General features: G+C 38.9%; 1 protein-coding gene across 1 annotated transcript in view; it reads left to right on the top strand.

The window, feature by feature from the left end:
• MYO1A (myosin IA) overlaps window positions 1-22,839 on the top strand; it is a 182,537-nt gene that overhangs the window by 79,083 nt on the left and 80,615 nt on the right. The window contains exons 10-12 of the mRNA XM_053708171.1: window positions 666-813; window positions 3,713-3,831; window positions 7,533-7,619. Of these exons, the coding sequence (XP_053564146.1) occupies window positions 666-813; window positions 3,713-3,831; window positions 7,533-7,619 (354 nt within the window). The remainder of the gene's footprint in view (window positions 1-665; window positions 814-3,712; window positions 3,832-7,532; window positions 7,620-22,839) is intronic.

The raw sequence follows: 22,839 nt of genomic DNA, 5'->3' as shown, positions 1-22,839 counted from the left end.
CAAAACAGAGAGAGGGGTGACAGAGAGGGTTGTGTAATACACAGTGCAGGATGACACATTACCTAGACACAGAGCGGAATTATGAAAGTCAGACAACAACCAGTACAGGACAAATAAGGGGTCGATTTATCAGCCTCTTTAGCAGGCTTTTGCCTGCCTACGATGGCAGGTTCTAACAAGAGAACCTGCATGCTGTATTTAACAAGCAGCGGTCATCAGACCACTGCTTCCCTACCCTAAGAGGTGTCGAATTTCAGCCGGGGAGATTGAGCTGTCAATCTCCCCGGTCTTTTCCAGCCGGGGAGATTGACAGCTCCTGCCCATGCGTGATTGGCTGTGCGCGGGCAGGGGGTGGGATTGCACGCAAGCCCAAAAGAGCACTCATATGCAATGCTGAATTCCACCAGGGGAATTCAGCCCGCCAGAGGTGAGCTGCAGTGGACAAGGGCTCATATATGTGCCCCTGTCCGCCGCAGCTTGATAAATTGACCTCTAAGTGTCACACAATCGACACAACTGAATACTTCTAAATTCCAAATGCTTTAAACCCACTACATCATGTTTTTTCAACGTGAACAGAAAACAGTAAATTTTTTCAAAATTAGTTTTATATTTTTTTTAAACTAAGGTGATTTCTATGCATAACATTTAATTTATCTTTACAGAATGCCATGAAAATTATAGGTTTCACAGATGCAGAGGTCAATTCAGTTTTTGAGATTGTTGCTGTTGTTCTGAAGTTGGGGACAATTGAGATAAAAGGCCAGTTCCAGGCCAATGGTATGGACTCCTGCTACATCCCAGATACAAAAAGTAAGTGTGTAATGATCCTTTTATGAGTCTATCAGAAGATCTTCTCTCCTATTATTCTATCATCCATCATTAGCGTTTTATTAAATTGCTTTATTTTATAATTTAATAAAGGGGCTTTAGTTTCTGCCTTTAGAAGCTGTGTATCCACAAATGGCTGCAACAATGATGATGATGTCAACAGAATCAATAGAATATAATGTAAAATAACATAAAAGGTTAACATTGTGCAGGGCTCTCAATAAAATATTATATTTAGGGGCGTGTCCGGGCTCTGGCCCAAGATGGTCGCAAAACTGAAGACTCTGCTTAAAGCTTTACATTCCGTTGTGTAATCAAGATTTGTGTAAGCCATCCACCACTGAATTACTTACGGAGGAGAGTTTATTAGATCGAATGGGACTTATATTTGTACTTTTATGCTGCAAGTCTTTCAGACTGGACCATTGAGAACCTTGGTGACTCTCCTAGAGAAGGTACTCAACACCCCCCCTGGGACACCAGGTACAGAGAGAATATAAGACATTCTCTTAATAATTTTTTTTGCATTATGGAGGAGATACTTACCCTAATAGAGGCTTTACTGAAAGACAGAGAAAGGCAGATATGCAAGAGGATTGATCGCATTGCAACTATTTCTACTGCGCAACATGGCGATAATTGGGAGACTACAGATCACACATCAGCCATATGGTGTTCAGACCTTGAGATGTCTGAGATCAAGGAGGAGAGCACAGAAGCGCTGCAAAACATGTCTCAAGATGTGCCCCGTCGCCTAGACTTAGGAGAGTGTGGGGCGGAATGTCCTCTACCTACTACCAAGATACAATTTACAGCTTTTGTGGCCGGGCGACCAGCTCCGGTGTGTCATGCCGAGACTGCTTGGTGGCTGGGCGCAGCGGCAGCAAAACCTACTACTTACTTTGGAGAGGAGCGAGGCGGTCTCCCGATTGCTTGCTCACCTCTTTGATTCCCGATGCCCTGAGCTAGATGAGAGAGAGAGATGATGGTTGCGAGGGCTGGAGTCGGGTAGGAACTTATAACAAGGACAATATGACTGTGGCCCGACGGCAGCTGCCAGGTTTATTAGACTCTGTGGAAGGCTCCTCAATGATACCTGACATGGTGGATATGCCTATAACTTCATGCAGGGACTGATAGCAAGGGAGTAATGGCTGTATGGGACATATGTGGTGTTCTACCTTAGTGCTGTACTGGAACTTCTATCTCCCTCTGATAATATATTTGTGCGTAACCGGCTTTTGCACGGTATACCCCCTGGAGTCTAGGACTTGAACGCTTTAATGATTACTGTGAGGTTTGAAAATGAGGCCCACCACGCTCTAATTTATGTTACTGGACTCCTGCAGCTTGTACCAGTTTGACTGTAACTATCCTTTTGATTGATATATTATGCTTAATTTACGTGTCTCCGGAAATCATACTATATAAGTGTATATATAAAAGTGTGAGCATGCCCATATAGTTTCCTATATAAAATACGAATATCTTGTATAGCTCTGTTTAAAATGTTCATTTGTTTATTATGTGAAATTAAATGTAGGGAAGAGACTTCCCCCATTTTATTTACAAAAGAAGTGAATGAGGTTCACCAGATATGTATGGTTCCCATAACGTGCAGGGTAATGTTTGTATGCTATTCTGTTAAATAGATGCTTACTCCCCCCCATATATAAACCCCATCACAACATACACTGGGTATTTTTTGCCTATCAAGATTGGGGATTTGGGTCTGGGAACCCGCACTAGTTAAGCACATGGGACTCCTATAGCTAAATATCCTCCTGTGGTTCAGCCGCTATTATATTTCCTTAGATACATTAGGACACATGTTTATATGTTTCACATACTTATTCTGTTATGTACCCCTGGAAAGGGCCCAAAAATACATGTTTTCCACATAGGTAGTCCCATTATCCTTATTTGCAAGGGGTTTATTAATATTCTCTCATGACTTGCATAATAGATTTGAGGGGTATTCTGTAGTTTCACTATTGTACTTTGACAGATTAACATGTTTTCTGAAACCAATGGTGTCTATGTATATTGATGTACCACTGTATTTACATATATGTAAGGGTTTGCTCCCCAAAAAATCTAGATGAGTAGCTTATTGCTGTACTGTGACAGATGTATTTGCTTGTTGAAACCAATGATGCTATATTTTTTGTACAATTGCCGGAATTGTATGTTTTTTTTTTTTTTTTTAAAGTTTGGGGGAGCAAACTAGATGTTCTGTAACTTTGTAGGTACAGTTGTTAATAGTATGTTAAGTATATGACTTATTAACATTTCCCCCCAATTTTCACCCTTCATGCCTATGTGACATCAGTGGCCCAAGATTGGTCATTACTTTTTAGTTGGGGTGTTTCTTATTTACATTTAGTTTTTAATATCTTGGGGGGTTCTTTACTATATTTTGTAAATGAAAAAGGAGGTTTGTTATGTTGTTTGCACAACTGTAGGTCCTCTGCTATTGAGTTCTATAAGGCACTACATCTTATAGTTTTATCGTGCTAGTTATGGTATGCCTTAGTGTATAGATATATGCATAGATTCATGGCAGTAATATAGTCCGCGGACCACATCTCTTGCTAAATGATGTGTCACTCCGAAGGTCCAGGCGTGACTAGTTGAAATTAATGTGTGGATCTGCATAGATATGATGACCAGACCTATAAGTTGAAATGCCACTATCTATGATAATGCTATGACCTTTTGCTTTGTCTTATTGGATCAACACACTGTATTGTGCAAACCAAAATGTTATTTATGTCTGTTAACCTCAATAAAAATTATTTTAAAAAAAATAAAAAATAAATATATTTTAAACACCTAATAATTAGTCTAATTTAGAAATTAATTTGCTTAATTCCTAAAGGTATTAAGGAGATTGGAGCTTTGATTGGTCTGGACTCTACAGTGCTGGAAAATGCATTCAGTATACGTACGGTAGAGGCTAAACAGGAAAAAGTGGTGACTTCATTGAATGCTTCCCAGGTATGACCCAAAAAGAAAGTAATCTATAAAACACACCATATATGAGAAGTTTAATTCCCACATTCTTATTTAAAGGTGATTTAAGTCATATTTACCATAATCTGAAATTATACCATGATGCTCACAAAATAGGAAAAAAAACAAAAGGTACTATTTTTTATAAATGCCTGTCTTTAATGAGCATTTCCTTCTAAATATAGGGAGAGTCCACATCTGCATTCATTACTTGTGGGAATACAGAACCTGGCCACCAGGAGGAAGCAAAGACAACCCAGCCAAAGGCTTAAATACCTCCCCCACTTCCCTCATCCCCCCGTCATTCTTTGCCTTTCGTCACAGGAGATTGGCAGAGAAGTGTACTTTTCCGGAGTAGTTCCTTAGGAAGGGTATCAGCCCTTCGGGATGGAACTGGAGTTTTAAGTAGTCTTGTCAGCCTCTCAGTGAGAGCATTGATAAAAGTTAGAGTCTGGAGATGCAGGGAGAGTCTTTCTGTGAAACCATCCAGACTCATATTAACAGCTCCTATAAGCAATCAGTGTTGACGAGTTTCGCTGCCTGCTTTCTTCACTCAAGTCCATGTCAGAGGCGCTGCTACTATCTGTCAAACTTGAAGAACCATGTTGCTGTTCCATGGAATGGATTCCGGTAAGATCATTTAATTTTTTACACACATGTTAATGATAGAAGACAGGGTCTCAGTGGGACTCCTTTATCTTTATGGAATCAAGGGTTAATATCTCGATATATCTTGTTTAAGGACCACTGTAAGCTAATATAAACTACGCTGTTAAAATTTTAACTATCTTAAACAAGCACATTTTCAATTAGATGTCATTACTAAATATTTACATGACTGCTGTAATTGCCGTTATTAAAAATAAATTTTTCCGAACCCACACAGTGTTGCTAATATCCAATCCTGTATGACAACCGCGGTTTGAATATGTCGCAGAAATTTCTCACTGCGCATGCTCTAGATTGCGCAATGTCATCGACAATGTCGAGTCTTGGCGGTTCTGTTTTTTTCCAGCGTCTGCTAGTAGACCTTTTGGGATTTGCTTCCTACCGGTTCCATCCTCAGAGGTGGACCTAGACCTGAGTTCTGGTGTTGGCACAAGGTTGGATCCTTTGGATGCGGCTTGGTCTTTCAGACAGGAAGGCTCTTTGCCTTAGAGCTTATGAAGTTAGAATTACTTAATCGGGTTCTGCCCCCAATTTACCTTCAGGCCATCATTGGCGCGGTGGTGGAGGGTAATGGATTTAGCCCAGGCTGAGTCTTTGACATAGCATTGAGTTTTTGACTCTGTCTTACCAGTCTTTTTGGATTACCGGTTGGGGAATCGTTCTCAAGTGTTCGGTCCAGATCTCCCGGTGTTGGAGATTTTTATCCTAGTTCCCCGGAGCAGTTTTGTCTTGGTCTCTTCCCTGTCAGCAGGGTGACAGTGTTTTCTAGGGTATGTGGATCAAAATTTTCTTTCTAATTATCCTTGGGTTTTTTTCAGTCGAGCATTTTGCTCTGAGGTCTGGTCTTCTGGGTCCATGCCAGTCGGGACCTCTTGGTGAGTGGAGTATTTCTAAATTAGTGAGTTCCTCCTGTGTAGACGGGAGGGTCTTGAATTTGGTGGTGGGCAGAGGCCCACTATGGCTCTTGGCAGCAATCCATTCTCTGAGCGTGCTCTTCCAGAATGGATGTTCCTTACAATCATCCTTTTAATCTGATTATCCAGAGGTTTTCGAATGTGTATCTGATGAAAGCAGATCGAGTTTCTCAGCTGAGGTCCGCAGGACTAAGTGGCCTAAGGGATTAGTTCCCAGCCTAGCAAGATGTAGGCTTGGGGTTTAAAACCTGCTGTGGCAGTTTTCTTAATTTTGTGGAGGTTTATTTTAACCTTCTTCGTTTTGGCCATGTCACTCTTTTTCGAGGATAGCTCGATCCTATCTGGAGTGGGCGTCTGTGAGATTGTTGCTCCATTTTTGCCTGCAAGTTCGTAATCACGGGTTAGAGGCTTTGCTTCCATGAGAGTTCCCTTGTTGCAGGGATCTTCCGGGTCAGTGTCTCTTTGCATCTTGGGATCTTTTCTTCCAGGGCAATTTGTGAGGGGTCACTTGAACCTAGCCGAGAGAAGGTTTTTTTCTGAAGGGTTTTGGTCCTTTCCTTTAGCTCTTACCTGGTTCCTCGTCTCCTATTTTAGGCGCGGAGGACTCCCTCTCTTTTTGTCGGGAGGAGCTAGCTAGTCCTGACTCTCTTCTGGATCCTGGAGTATTCCTCTTCCCCTCTAGAATGAGCTGGTGAAGGGCTTGTCTAGCTAGTTCTTGTTCGAAGGGCAGCCTGCAAAGTTAGCCTATTGGTTAGCTTAGCTGCCTGTCAATGGAAGGTTGCAGATGGATACCAGCTGTGGTTCCTTTCTCTGGTATGGTTTTTTTGCAAGCAGTTTTTTCTATCTGTTTGTGCTCCAGTTTCAGAGGTTCATTGAACTTCCAGGTGTTCCGTTGTTTTTGCTAGGGCACTGCCTGCGGCAGGGCTGGCAAGTCAATTCCTTGCTCCTGTTGGGGTTAGATTTATCCTTCAGGAGTTGCATCGGGTTACCTTTGTACCTGTACAGGAGGTGGTCTTTGAATTCTTATTCAAGGACCTATTTAATCTGTAGATTGTTTTTCTACGTGTCAGAGTTCCTGTGTTGCAATTTGCAATACGTTCTTCCTTATTGTGGTTGCTCTTCTAATAAGGCTATCCGAGTTTTTTCTCCCTAAGATTGTTGTATTTCTTGTCCAAAGGGGAAGAGGTTCTTCCTTTTTTGGGGAATCTTACCTTGAGTTTCTGTCAGACTTAAACAGAATAGACAGTTCTTTCCTTTATGTTATTCATATCTGGGGAGTGCAGGGTTTTGGAAACTGATCAACTTCCTCCTTGTTGGTGGAGGAGTGTTTTTCACTGGTTCTAGGAGACAGCGGGACATGAGCCACCTCAGAGGTTTATGGCTCAGTTCAAGTGCAGTGACATTTTTTTGGTCTCTGACATGAGATCATATGGTTCTGTTTTTTGGGCGGCTGCTTGGTCCTCCTATCATTCTTATTCTTTTTATTTTTTTTGCTTCTATCAAGGAAGCCTTCGGGAGTTTAGTTTTCTTGCAGGCTGTGGTGCCCTGAGGTTGAGCCGCCTTTTATGTGTACCCTCCCATTAATATTCAGTGTCCTCTGTAGCTTGGGTATAAATTTCCCACAAGTAATGAATGCAGCTGTGGACTCTCCCTTTATTTAGAAGGAAAACATAAATTATGACTTACCAGATAATTTCCTTTCCTTCGATACAGGGAGAGTCCACAGCTCCTGTCCGTGCTTTCCGGTGGGCGGCCCTAAATTTAAGTTGTTTTTCTTATGGCACCTTTTTCACCATGGTATTTCTTCTACTGTTCCTTGTTCCTCAGCAGAATGACTGGGGGATGAGGGAAGTGGGAGGATTATTTAAGCCTTTGGCTGGGGTGTCTTTGCCTCCTCCTGGTGTCCAGGTTCTGTATTCCCATAAGTAATGAATGCAGCTGTAGACTCTCCCTGTATCGAAGGAAAGGAAATTATCTGATAAGTCATAATTTATGTTTTTCTATATAATGTGTTAACAATACCTTTAGTACTAGCAACCTCATTATTCTATATATAGATACCATAGGATGCACTTTACTCAAAGTATTAATTTTGAATTTCAGGCGGCTTATGCTCGTGATGCTCTGGCTAAGAACCTGTATGACCGTCTCTTTAACTGGCTGGTACAAAGGATTAATGAAAGTATAAAGGTATGTGGCCTAGGATACATTTCCATTATACAACATTTTGGATACTTATTTGGCCCCATGTCTTCTTTTTATGTTTCAATGCCTGTTATTATTGGTCAAATACTGTATGTAAATGAGGGACAAAAATTAACTGATGAAACCATGGTTTAAGTTTATATTTATATGCCCATTCTGTTGTAATAATAAAATGCTGAGTGTTTACTAGAGCATTCTATTATTACACAAATGCCTATATGTAACAATAAATGGGTTAAATGCATAGTTAAACTAGGTGCACTCTCAAGCTGTTCACAAGTAGGGCATAGCCAGTGGCTTGTTGCTACATACTTAGGAACAGAAATTCATTGTAGCTCCTTAGTTGGACTTACTACAAGTGTAGAGCAAAAATATTAGCGCTATTGTGCACTAACACCACTCATGTTAAATTAATAGTGAATTTATTTTTGAGCTCATATTAAGTTGAAAGTAATATATTAGCACTCAAGCACGTTTATGGTGCCCCAACATCTGGATGTTAGATAGTGTGGTTATGCTGAAAAACTCAGGACTGGCATCATTCAAGTGCTAAGCTGAAGGTATGCTAAACCGAAGAAGCCCTAAGTCCAAGGTCAAATAGTGGAGTTCTTCACTAACTTTTAAACAATGATTTTGAATTGAAATATATGTGTAAAACACTTCACACATGCATACATACACATATTCACATGCACACATATATTTACATATATATCTACAAACATTTTCACACAAAAAATTGAGTTACAATCCTTCACAACAATTCATACAGAAATACAAAGAGTATCAATTCCTTAAAGTACCGAATCCAACTACTAAGTTTTATTTGATCCCTAAAGTCCATAAGAACCAATACCACCCACATGATTGCCCAATTGTCTCGGGCATAAATTGCCTAACAGAGAAAGCCAGCCAATAAGTGGATTATAGGTTAAGAGAATATCTATCACAACTATCCTCATATGTTAAAGATACGCTGGATGTACTAAAACAGCTTGAAAACATTCATGTAAATACTACAACCTGTCTAGTAACTGCAGACGTTGAGTCCCTATACACAAGTATAAATCACGATCTAGGACTCAAAGCAGTAAGTAGCTTTCTAAAAATGGGATCAAACGAAGATACTTCCCATGATGACTTCATCCTTAGACTCTCAGGGGCATATTTATGATTGTACGAGTGGACATGATCCGATATAGTGGATCATGTCCGCTGCACGTTGATAAATGCCAACAGCATACGCTCTCGGCATTTATCATCGCACTTGTAGATTCACGGCCAATCAGCTGCTAGCAGAGGGTGTCAATCAACCTGATCGTATTCAATCGGGTTGATTTCTGGTGATTTCTATCCACGGCCTCAGAGCAGGCGGACAGGTTATGGAGCGCTGCTTGCGAGCCTGAAGGCTCGCTAGAAACACAGGGCATCAAGCTCCGTATGGAGCTTGATAAATATGCCCCGTAAACTTTGTGTTACAGCATAACTTTTTTACCATTGTTCTTGGGTTTTACTTACAAACTAAAGGGATGGCAATGGGTACTGCCTGTGCCCCAACATACGCCAACCTATTTTCACAACTCACATCATATGCCACTCATACCCATGTGGATACGTTACATAGATGACGTGCTGTTCCTCTGGGAAAGGACAAAGGATGAATTAGATCTATTCCTGAAGAGTCTGAATAAGAATGACTTGAATATCAAACTCACATATGAAGCAAGTCAAACTGAAATAACCTTCTTAGATCTCCAAATCAACAAAAAACCTGATGGTACAATCACCACTGATGTGTATAGAAAATCCACGGCAACAAATAGCATTTTACACAGCACAAGTGCACATGCTCCAAATACAGAGAAATCATTGCCTATAGGAGAATTTCTGAGAATGAGAAGAATTTGTTCAACGGAGGATAATTACCAATGTAGGGCAAAGGAGCTTAAAGACAGACTTCTGTTAAAAGGATATAGCAGGAGGTCTATCAAAAAGGCAGAATACAGAGCAAGACAAACCCCCAGACAAGAACTACTCAATAAACAAAAAGGTACATAAGCTCCAGATTAAGTGAGATTCATAACCACTTACAACCCACAGACTAAAGATGTTGTAAAGATCTTACAAGATAACTGGCACATATTGAAGGCAGTCCCTATACTGTTACCTTTATTAGGTTATAAGGTACTAGTTGGCTACAAAAGAGCCCATAACCTAAAAGACTTGGTAAGCCCAAGCCATTATGCTGGCTGTAAAACGAAAACCCAATTAACCCAAGGGTCTTTTAAATGTGGGACATGTAGTACCTGTAGTTTAATGCAAAAAAATAATTCAATCATCAACTGATTTGGCAAACCACGGAAGATCAATGCACACATCAACTGCCATACCGAAGGGGTAATTTATGGTCTTCAATCCAAATGTGAAAAATTCTATGTGGTTATGACTACTAGAAACCAGGTTACAAGAGAACTTAAGAAACATTAAAAATACTCAAAAAGACACCCAGGCAGGCAAAACAATTACTTCCGTTGCAAGACATTTCCTCTAAGTACACCAATCGAGACAATCAGATCTCCAATGCTTTGGATTACAGAAAATTAATCTAGGAATAAGAGGTTGTAACCTAGAGAAAACATTATCACATGCGGAAAGCAGGTTCATCCATATGAGTTAAACTAACAGAATAACTGTCTCATTCTTGTGAGTCATAAGCACCTATCACTTTTAACTCTGCATATCCAACTAAGAAATACCTACTTAAATGAAGAACATCTTATTATTAAAAAATAGAGTAACTGTCTTTATATTGTATGTAACTGTCCTAATATTGATTAAGACTAAATAATTGCTTATTTCTTGTCTAACACATTTGGACTGCTTGCTTATGTACACCTTGTTAAAACACAAATAAATATAACATGGAGTTCTATGGGAAAAAGTTTAATTTGGTATCAACATAACTAATCTATTCAAATAGAAATCTACAGCCCCCCTCTTTTGTCTCCCCTTCCCCCCCCTCCCTCCCCATCTCCATCTTCCGCTCTTCTCTCTTTTGGTCATTATCAATATTTTTTAGTACATCTTTTTTCTGTTGTTTCACTTCACTTATTTTTATCTCACCACTTTACACTGCTGTTTTTCCACTGTTCTTCTACACCCATTTCCCATTTCACCAATTATTTTTCATTCTCACCATTAAAATTATATTTATAATTTTTAACACATATATCACAATATACAAAAATGCCATCACTCTCTCTGTTACAGTATAAGTATCACTTAATAATCACACAATCACATTAGTCATTAAGATCACATATATTTCATTACGATAATAGTCGTGTCATCCTAACATTTGTTGCACACAATATTTCCCCTTCAGTGTATTTGTATTTTTGTTTATCCAATATATTCATACACAATATACTCTATTCATATATAAAGGTGTCTCTTATAAAGTCAATTGACTAGCAAAAGACACCTACTATGTCTGGACAGCAGAGGATTCAGTGATAGGATGCTAGCGATACGCAATGGATTCTGTATCATGCTGACATCACAAGGAGGCGTGGTCTACTTCGACACGCATTATTAACCCGCCAGCAGCGCGATGCGCGCTCACCCTTCGAGAAAGCCGGTTAGTGTCGAAATATGTTAGGGATTTAATGAGGAGTCTGGGAGCTCCTGTGTTTTTAGGGCAACTAGAAGGATACTGCTAATTATCTTATGATTTATTTTTAGATTACCGTAGATTTGAGTACTCTAACTACATTGTGGCATTAGATAGAGAATAACAGTGCACTAGCTAACAGTATTATACTAACAGCTCATTGCCAGCAATACCAGTGCTGCTTTTTCTCTCTCTCTTATGCTGAAGTGTGATTGCTATACAATGGTATATAGTCTGTTGTGATTCAATTTCCCAACTGTGCATCTATAGTAATATGTAAGGTAGAGCTACAACAAGTAAGTATATTCGCTTCCGCAGCTGGACACTATACTGTTTCTTAGACGGTTCAAATAAGCAGTTGCAACAATTGTTACCATAATCGGTACACTATCTGATCTTATCTTTCAATTTATAGTCTTATATAATGCCCCAGTTTCATTATATGTAACATTTACAGCCATTACTTTATGGTGTAATATGATATATGGGCTTAAGAGAATGCAGCATATAGCATCTGCTGGTAACTAGGCATACTGCTAAGACACATATGGCTCTTTGTATATGAGCACCTGTCTTAATTTATTCTCCCTGAAATCGGATTCTTCAAAAAGAGTCTGAGTTCCATTTAACTATCAGACATATCTCACTTAAAGGGCCATGATACCCAAATGTTGAAACACTTGAAAGTGATGCAGCAGAGCTGTAAAAAGCTGACTAGAAAATATCACCTGAACATCTCTATGTAAAAAAGAAAGATATTTTACCTCAACATGTTCTAAGTATTCACACTCCATTGTAAAGGACTTTAAGCAGCCAATCAGTATGTCTGTCCCGGGACAGGCAAGGGAGTGAGCCTCATGAACACTCGTGTTATTTCCCTATTCAGTTTAAGGAAGTTTACTATGAAATCTCATGAGAGTTAAGTGAAATCTCATGAGATCACAGTAAAAGAGTTTATGACCTCAGCACTGCTGGTGCTGATTGGCTGCTTTTTCTTTTTTTTTTTTTTTTTATCTGCAGCTGGACAGCAGCTGAAGTATAACTTTTAACACAGCACTTATCTGGTGACCTAAGGAAATTATGAGGTAAAATATCTTAATTTTTTACATAGAGATGTTCAAGTAACATTTTCCTGTTAGTTTTTTATAGTTGTGCTACATCACTTTCAAGAGATTTATCTTATGAGTATTATGTCCCTTTAATTAGATACATCATAACTGTGGCACTCAACCGTTTAAGCTATTAGAAGCAGACAATATGCAGTGAATGTGTTGCTACATGCTACATAATATTTAATTCCAACACAGAGTGTATAACCTATATACGTATATTTTCTCTTGATCAAACACAGTGTATTGAGCTTGTAAGGGAATTTAGTATACAGCATTGGATGACAATCCTGCTAACTAGTGAAACTCTATATATATATGAGAAATATACTTTAATATGCTTCCCTTAAAAATCGATTGTTTATAATGGGAGCCTGAGTTCCAATTCACTTCTTGTGTTAGTACTCTCTCTCCCTGTATCTGATCAAGCCTATGTTTACAGCAATAACACTGATACACCCATACATTCTCCTCCTACTATTGGAGATTTGTCTTCATTGATACTCTTTACGGTATTGTACTCCCTATTGTGTCCTCCATATTAGTTGTAGTTTTTAATCGTATTTCCCAGTTTTTATTTTTACGTCCTAATAAAAGTTATGTTTTATTAATTTAGTCGAACTCTTTCTTGGCCCATTAGTTTACTACTTATTTGCAGACAAGTAATTACTTGATACCTTAGACTGCCTGAGTGCTATAGTATATTCTTCGAATGGTTACTATTTCCATTTATCTCTTCTTGTTAAGTATATTCAATACACAGCACCTTCCCCCTTTGTTTTATTAGCCGGTTGGCAATTATTTATATAGGATACAGTCTATTTTAAAATATAATAATAATGGATACTTGCATAGTGCACAACCTCTGACTTAACCGATTCGTGGAGCTGATAACAGGTGTTATTATTACTCAACTGTACTCATTTTACCGACCTCAAAAAGATGAAAGGCCGAGTGGACCTCGCCAGGGTCAAACCTGCAACCCTCAGGTTGCCACAGATCTTCTGCAACAGTGTGTTAGCACGCTGAGCTATCTATCTATATAGTAGTGCAATTGGTATTTTCTATTTATACATTTTCATACCTTTGAGCCCTTTCCAGTCCAACACCTTGTCATCCACCAAATCCCTTTAAATCACTGTTAAAATGTATTTAAATAATAAACCTTTATTTCACATTTAATGTGTATAAAAATGAGTGAAATACTTTATATTTTAATATATTATACATTAGTTTTGTTTTGCATATATTCAAGCATTAACCCTGCACTTTTCATTTAAGGTATAGGGCGAACTAAAAGAATGCTGGCCGTGTTAAAATTCTCTGGAAAACCTTTTTTACTTTCACTTGTAATACTAGATTATATGCTTTTCTTATCGCATGGAGCCAGCCCATTTTTGTTCAGCACCTGGCTTCTAGGGATGGGCGAATGTTTCTAAAAATTCGAAATTTAAAACGAATTTTGATACATTTGTTCGTTCAAATCAAATTTTGAATGTTTATATTACATTCAAACATTCTATTTTTGAATTTTCATTTTCAAATTTTTCTTTAAAATTTGGTTAGGCGATTACCTTTCTAACGGTGGGTCTTGGGGGTCTGTAGTTGCTTAGATGCCTGGGATACAGACTTCTAAGCAGCATGCCCCCTTTCCCTATACTTTGAAATGTTAATTTTAAATAAAGTTGTGCAGTGACGTCATCACGTCATTGCGCGTGACGTCACCACACGTAACGGGAACCCCCGGCGATACCTGTCACTATACAGGCCCAATCACTGGGGTGGGAGTCGGTGGGAGCCCCCAGATTGCTCAAAAGGTGGTTGAGTGCTAGCGACGGCTCTGAGCCGTCGTTAGCACTCAAGGGGTTAAATGTAATATTCAAATTCGAAATAGTATTTCTAGTTTACAACTGTGTTTAATAAATGTAATATTCGAATTTGAATGCTACATTCAAATACAAATGTAACATTCGAATTCAAAATAGTATTTCTAGTCTAATACTGTGTTTTATAAATGTGTTTTCAAAATAGTATTTCTAGTTTACAACTGTGTTTAATAAATGTAATATTCGAATTTGAATGCTACATTCAAACACAAATGTAACATTCAAATTCAAAATAGTATTTCTAGTCTAATACTGTGTTTTATAAATGTAACATTCAAATTCAAAATAGTATTTCTAGTCTAATACTGTGTTTAATAAATGTAATATTCAAATGTGGAGCCGGCAAAAGGCAGCAGACTAACCGCAAAAGTCAAATGGAGAAAAAAGCCACTACGGAGCAACAGGACTGTTGCTCCCTATCAGCTTTTTTCTTCACCTGGCTCCTAAGCTTACATTACTGCTTTTTAAATAAAGATTCCAAAAGAACGAAGAAAAATTGATAATGGCAGTAAATTGAAAAGTTGCTTAAAATCGCATGCTCTGTATGCATCATGAAATAAAAACATTTTGGTTTCATATCCCTTTAATCAACAAGAACACTTTTTCTTTAGCTTTTTCTAAAGACTTCATTTCATATTTATCACCTTGGACCTTTTCAAAATGCATTTCTATGCTGTTTTTTATACAGGTTTTTTTTTTAGCATTAAAGTGATGGTAAATGTTGACTAACAAAAACATTTCTTAGCGGTTTAAAACTAAAAACAAAGTAAACCGCTATTTTGGGGGGAAAATATGAGTTTGTATGCAAAAAAATAAATGTTATTCTTACCTTGGTTTTCGTTGATAAGTCCTACCCCTCGCATTTTGTCTATAAATAAATAAAAAAGTAGTGCACATGCAATTGCTTAACAATTGATTGAGTGATGGAGGAAAATGTTACAAGAAGGTAGAACAACTAACATGGGGGGGGGGGCAGACAGCATATTTTATGTAAATAGAGGTTAATCAACTTTTTAACCCCTTAAAGACCGGACATTTCAGACTAAAACTTCCCCAAAAGAAATAGAACATTTTTTTTATATTTACCTATAACAACTATATATATTTTTTTAGTAGACAACCCAAAGTATTGATCTAGTCACATTATGGTATATTTCATTCCACCGTTTCACCGCCAAATGCGGTCAAATAAAAAAAATCGTTAACTTTTTCACAAACTTTAGGTTTCTCACTGAAATTATTTACAAACATCTTGTGCAATCATGGCACAAATGGTAGTAAATGCTTCTCTGGGACCCCCTTTGTTCAGAAATAGCAGACATATATGGCTTTGCCATTGCTTTTTGGTAATTAGAAGGCCGCCAATTGCAAATGCGCACCACATGTTTATTATTCCCAGCAGTAAAGGGGTTAATCAGGTAGCTTGTAATGTTAATTTTAGATTTAGTGTAGATATTACCCTCCCACATGAAACTTCCCACCCCCTGATCCCTACATGACCACTCTAAAATAGCTCTCTTCCCTCCCCCACCCCCCAATGGTCACCCCCATTTTAAGTGCTGGCAGAAATTCTGCCAGTATGAAAACACTAGGCTTTTTTTTTTTACATAAAATATTTTTTTCTATTTTCTGCAGTGTAGGATCCCCATTACCCCCAACCTCCCTGATCCCCCCAAACAGCTCTCTAAACCTCCCCCCATCTACCTATTAGCCGCCATCTGAGGTAGTCTGAGCTGTCTGCCAGTACCCAGTTTGCTATATATATATATTTTTTATTAAAAGCATTTTTTTCTATTATATTGGTGGCCCCATCATTACCCTCCCCGCCCAGATCGCTTTCCCACCTTCTTATCCCCTTTCCCCTAAAGGAGTCTCCTCTGCCTCCTTCCCTCTCCTCCCCCTTTCTCCTTACCACTCACTGCCCTGTAATCAATTTTTTCCGTAGTGTAGCAGTCCCATCCGCTTCAGCCCACCTTCCGCCTCACTCCAGCGATAGGCCGCCCACCCTCCTCCCTCCTTAACCTCCCACCCACCAACGATCTGTCTGTCTATTTCTGCACTTCCACAATCATGGGCCATACAGAAATAGTGCGATCTCGCTACTTTTAGCGAGATCATGGCAGAGAGAGACCCAGGACAGCAGCATCGTACAGGGTACGACGCTGGTCCTTAAGGGCATAACGACCAGCGTCATACAGGGAATGGCGCTAGTCGTTAAGGGGTTAAAATATTTCTAAAGATCATTTAAAAAAAAAAAAAAAAAAAAAAAAGTATTTTAAATATCACACTATTTGGATGTTATTTACAACATCTGACTTTACCATCACTTTAAAGTCCTTGCTCACATTCAGTTAACATGTTAATAAAAATATATTTTTTTTTAAAAAAAAAGTTAAAAAATATATTTAAAATCACATTTGTTATGCTATTAAGGGCTAGATTATGAATTGTGAGCTAACTGTTTTGCGCAATCAAAAAGTTATATATCACAGCTCTGTGTCGAAAGTAGTGCGCATAGTATGAGTTAAAAGTAAATGTGTTCGCTTGAGCGCAATTGAATTTAACGTGCGCCAGGATAGCATTGGTTAACTATTACGCTTGACTAAAACGTGGAAAAAAAACCCATCAAAAATAAATTTAATAAGTACTGTTACAATCATAATAACACTGTCTGATAAAAATTAATAAAACATATTGAATTAAAAAGTTGTAAGGTCTCAAAAATATGAGGTCTCAGGAAAAAAAGTCTGCAAAGGGCTTTAACATTGAGATATATAGATGTCTAAATATGTATTTGTATGTGTGTATATATATATATATATATATATATATATATACATAGGCGTTGCTACAGGGGGCAACAGGGGGCATTTACCCCCCTTATTACTTATTTACCCCCCCTGTGTGCCCCCCCGCTGAATTAAACAAATTAGGCAGCCACAAGGGCACCTAATTTGCAGACCGCATTAATGTTCTGATCTATACAGCGCACACTGTTCCATTTTTCCAGCAGACTAGAGCGCACACAAGCCTCTCTAAGGTGCGATCCTCAGCCCCAGACCCAGTACATTTTTATTTTATTGCCACTTGACTCGATTATGTATGTTTATAGTAGGTGAGCCAGGTGGCGGAAAATTATTTTTCCCACAGTGACCTGCCTGCATTTGTGCCTAACATGGGTGCCTGGCTGCCTGCCAACTGCCTAGGGAGAGACCGCATCTGTCGGAGCAGCAGTCACAGGAGCGGAACTAATGCAGGTGGAAGTGGTCACGGTGCCTTGCACTGGGGCCCGGGCTAGGGGCAGAATCAGAAGAGCAGCTAAATGGAGCAGCTGTTAAACTCCTATTCACGACGTTGGGTTGTAAGATTTATATCGGACTCTTCAGGGGTGGGGCTTGGCTCTCTACCGGCCTTCACAGTTGGAGGGGGGCGCTGCTGTGTGTGATGTGGACAGTCAAAGTTGGAGTTGGAGGGAAGTGAATATCAGGCAGCTTTAGGTTTGTTTCCGGCTGTAACAGGCAGGCAGCAGGTAAGGTACTAGACACTGGCACCATACAATGCATAATACGTTGCCTACTAATTTTTCTTTCAAATGAGTTGTGACATATAATATAGACTGACACTCAGGAATATATATAGGGTGATAGTCATCAAGCAGCCAACCAACAGGTCAGGAAATATATAAATAAGATGCCTGGTGGTTTCATATGATTTATTGCCATTTTAGATCCTCCTTTTTCTGCAGTATAGTATTTGTGCAATGCATGGAAAAATGTAACTACTGAAAAATGCCCTGCTGACACAATTCCAACCATACATGATAATAAATACGTTTTTTTTTAGCAGGACATTTTTACATGTGTTGTACAAGTACTATATACTACAAAAAAATTAGCATCTATAAAGTGGGAGTAAATAGAAAGAATAGTGGCAGGAACTTTTTGCAAATATCCCCACTACAACTCCTATCTCATTGGGTTGCACATTTACAAGGACTCAAATCAGCACAAAATATAAGCTCTGTCACAAATTAAATATTTTAGGATAGGAATGTTAACAGTAAATGTTTTTGGGCAATATATATGTTCTTTATTATATTATAATGATCATGTGTCCGTGTAAAAAGTAACTAGCTTTTTTCTTTCAACATTTTGTAACTGTAAGGCGCATGCTCACTGCAGTGTTTGACTGAGGAGTTGGGGTTTAACCTACTGGCAAATATATATATATATATATATATATATATATATATATATATTTGACCAATTGGCCATAGCAAATGTTACCTATGGCTGGAAAAAATAATAATATACACAAAGGGGAAAACTGGACTCAACTGTCTAGTGTCTACATTGGGGCATTTTTTTAAAATTTATATTGTACTGTATAATTTAAATATATTTATCTATATTTTTAGATTTTGGGGGGCCCAAAAAAGTCTTGCACCAGGAACCTTTGTTAGGTCCACCACTGAGCAGGCAGGTAGGCAAAGGGTGCCTTGCTAACTAACTGTTTGATTTTCCTGGGTGATTACATTTTGGTTCCTAGACAACTGCACACCAAGGCCTAGATTTAGAGTTCGGCGGTAAAAGGGCTGTTAACGCTCCGCGGGTTTTTTTCTGGCCGCACCATAAATTTAACTCTGGTATCGAGAGTTCAAACAAATGCTGCGTTAGGCTCCAAAAAAGGAGCGTAGAGCATTTTTACCGCAAATGCAACTCTCGATACCAGAGTTGCTTACGGACGCGGCCGGCATCAAAAACGTGCTCGTGCACGATTCTCCCATAGGAAACAATGGGGCTGTTTGAGCTGAAAAAAAACCTAACACCTGCAAAAAAGCAGCGTTCAGCTCCTAACGCAGCCCCATTGTTTCCTATGGGGAAACACCTCCTAAGTCTGCACCTAACACCCTAACATGTACCCCGAGTCTAAACACCCCTAACCTTACACTTATTAACCCCTAATCTGCCGCCCCCGCTATCGCTGACCCCTGCATTACACTTTTAACCCCTAATCTGCCGCTCCGTAAACCGCCGCCACCTACGTTATCCCTATGTACCCCTAATCTGCTGCCCTAACATCGCCGACCCCTATGTTATATTTATTAACCCCTAATCTGCCCCCCACAACGTCGCCGACACCTACCTACAATTATTAACCCCTAATCTGCCGAGCGGACCTGAGCGCTACTATAATAAAGTTATTAACCCCTAATCCGCCTCACTAACCCTATCATAAATAGTATTAACCCCTAATCTGCCCTCCCTAACATCGCCGACACCTACCTTCAATTATTAACCCCTAATCTGCCGACCGGAGCTCACCGCTATTCTAATAAATGTATTAACCCCTAAAGCTAAGTCTAACCCTAACACTAACACCCCCCTAAGTTAAATATAATTTTTATCTAACGAAATAAATTAACTCTTATTAAATAAATAATTCCTATTTAAAGCTAAATACTTACCTGTAAAATACATCCTAATATAGCTACAATATAAATTATAATTATATTATAGCTATTTTAGGATTAATATTTATTTTACAGGCAACTTTGTAATTATTTTAACCATGTACAATAGCTATTAAATAGTTAAGAACTATTTAATAGTTACCTAGTTAAAATAATTACAAATTTACCTGTAAAATAAATCCTAACCTAAGATATAATTAAACCTAACACTACCCTATCAATAAAATAATTAAATAAACTACCTACAATTACCTACAATTAACCTAACACTACACTATCAATAAATTAATTAAACACAATTGCTACAAATAAATAAAATTAAATAAACTATCTAAAGTACAAAAAATAAAAAAGAACTAAGTTACAGAAAATAATAAAATATTTACAAACATAAGAAAAATATTACAACAATTTTAAACTAATTACACCTACTCTAAGCCCCCTAATAAAATAACAAAGCCCCCCAAAATAAAAAATTCCCTACCCTATTCTAAAATACAAATATTACAAGCTCTTTTACCTTACCAGCCCTGAACAGGGCCCTTTGCGGGGCATGCCCCAAGAATTTCAGCTCTTTTGCCTGTAAAAAAAAACATACAATACCCCCCCCCCAACATTACAACCCACCACCCACATACCCCTAATCTAACCCAAACCCCCCTTAAATAAACCTAACACTACCCCCCTGATGATCTTCCTACCTTGTCTTCACCATGCCAGGTTCACCGATCCGTCCTGGCTCCAAGATCTTCATCCAACCCAAGCGGGGGCTAGACATCCACTGAAGAAGTCCAGAAGAGGGTCCAAAGTCTTCCTCCTATCCGGCAAGAAGAGGACATCCGGACCGGCAAACATCTTCTCCAAGCGGCATCTTCTATCTTCTTCCATCCGATGACGACCGGCTCCATCTTGAAGACCTCCAGCGCGGATCCATCCTCTTCTTCCGACGACTAGACGACGAATGACGGTTCCTTTAAGGGACGTCATCCAAGATGGCGTCCCTCGAATTCCGATTGGCTGATAGGATTCTATCAGCCAATCGGAATTAAGGTAGGAATTTTCTGATTGGCTGATGGAATCAGCCAATCAGAATATAGTTCAATCCGATTGGCTGATCCAATCAGCCAATCAGATTGAGCTCGCATTCTATTGGCTGTTCCGATCAGCCAATAGAATGCGAGCTCAATCTGATTGGCTGATTGGATCAGCCAATCGGATTGAACTATATTCTGATTGGCTGATTCCATCAGCCAATCAGAAAATTCCTACCTTAATTCCGATTGGCTGATAGAATCCTATCAGCCAATCGGAATTCGAGGGACGCCATCTTGGATGACGTCCCTTAAAGGAACCGTCATTCGTCGTCTAGTCGTCGGAAGAAGAGGATGGATCCGCGCTGGAGGTCTTCAAGATGGAGCCGGTCGTCATCGGATGGAAGAAGATAGAAGATGCCGCTTGGAGAAGATGTTTGCCGGTCCGGATGTCCTCTTCTTGCCGGATAGGAGGAAGACTTTGGACCCTCTTCTGGACTTCTTCAGTGGATGTCTAGCCCCCGCTTGGGTTGGATGAAGATCTTGGAGCCAGGACGGATCGGTGAACCTGGCATGGTGAAGACAAGGTAGGAAGATCATCAGGGGGGTAGTGTTAGGTTTATTTAAGGGGGGTTTGGGTTAGATTAGGGGTATGTGGGTGGTGGGTTGTAATGTTGGGGGGGGGGTATTGTATGTTTTTTTTTACAGGCAAAAGAGCTGAAATTCTTGGGGCATGCCCCGCAAAGGGCCCTGTTCAGGGCTGGTAAGGTAAAAGAGCTTGTAATATTTGTATTTTAGAATAGGGTAGGGAATTTTTTATTTTGGGGGGCTTTGTTATTTTATTAGGGGGCTTAGAGTAGGTGTAATTAGTTTAAAATTGTTGTAATATTTTTCTTATGTTTGTAAATATTTTATTATTTTCTGTAACTTAGTTCTTTTTTATTTTTTGTACTTTAGATAGTTTATTTAATTTTATTTATTTGTAGCAATTGTGTTTAATTAATTTATTGATAGTGTAGTGTTAGGTTAATTGTAGGTAATTGTAGGTAGTTTATTTAATTATTTTATTGATAGGGTAGTGTTAGGTTTAATTATATCTTAGGTTAGGATTTATTTTACAGGTAAATTTGTTATTATTTTAACTAGGTAACTATTAAATAGTTCTTAACTATTTAATAGCTATTGTACCTGGTTAAAATAATTACAAAGTTGCCTGTAAAATAAATATTAATCCTAAAATAGCTATAATATAATTATAATTTATATTGTAGCTATATTAGGATGTATTTTACAGGTAAGTATTTAGCTTTAAATAGGAATTATTTATTTAATAAGAGTTAATTTATTTCGTTAGATAAAAATTATATTTAACTTAGGGGGGTGTTAGTGTTAGGGTTAGACTTAGCTTTAGGGGTTAATACATTTATTAGAATAGCGGTGAGCTCCGGTCGGCAGATTAGGGGTTAATAATTGAAGGTAGGTGTCGGCGATGTTAGGGAGGGCAGATTAGGGGTTAATACTATTTATGATAGGGTTAGTGAGGCGGATTAGGGGTTAATAACTTTATTATAGTAGCGCTCAGGTCCGCTCGGCAGATTAGGGGTTAATAAGTGTAGGTAGGTGTCGGCGACGTTGTGGGGGGCAGATTAGGGGTTAATAAATATAACATAGGGGTCGGCGATGTTAGGGGTAGCAGATTAGGGGTACATAGGGATAACGTAGGTGGCGGCGATTTGCGGTCGGAAGATTAGGGGTTAATTATTTTAAGTAGCTTGCGGCGACGTTGTGGGGGGCAAGTTAGGGGTTAATAGATATAATACAGGGGTCGGCGGTGTTAGGGCCAGCAGATTAGGGGTACATAAGTATAACGTAGGTGGCGGTCGGCAGATTAGGGGTTAAAAATTTGAATCGAGTGGCGGCGATGTGGGGGGACCTCGGTTTAGGGGTACATAGGTAGTTTATGGGTGTTAGTGTACTTTAGGGTACAGTAGTTAAGAGCTTTATAAACCGGCGTTAGCCAGAAAGCTCTTAAC

This window comes from Bombina bombina, chromosome 3, assembly GCF_027579735.1.
Source record: "Bombina bombina isolate aBomBom1 chromosome 3, aBomBom1.pri, whole genome shotgun sequence".
Lineage (NCBI taxonomy): Eukaryota > Metazoa > Chordata > Amphibia > Anura > Bombinatoridae > Bombina > Bombina bombina.
The sequence above is the reverse complement of the archived record's forward strand: the minus strand, read 5'-3'. Positions and strand labels throughout refer to the sequence as shown.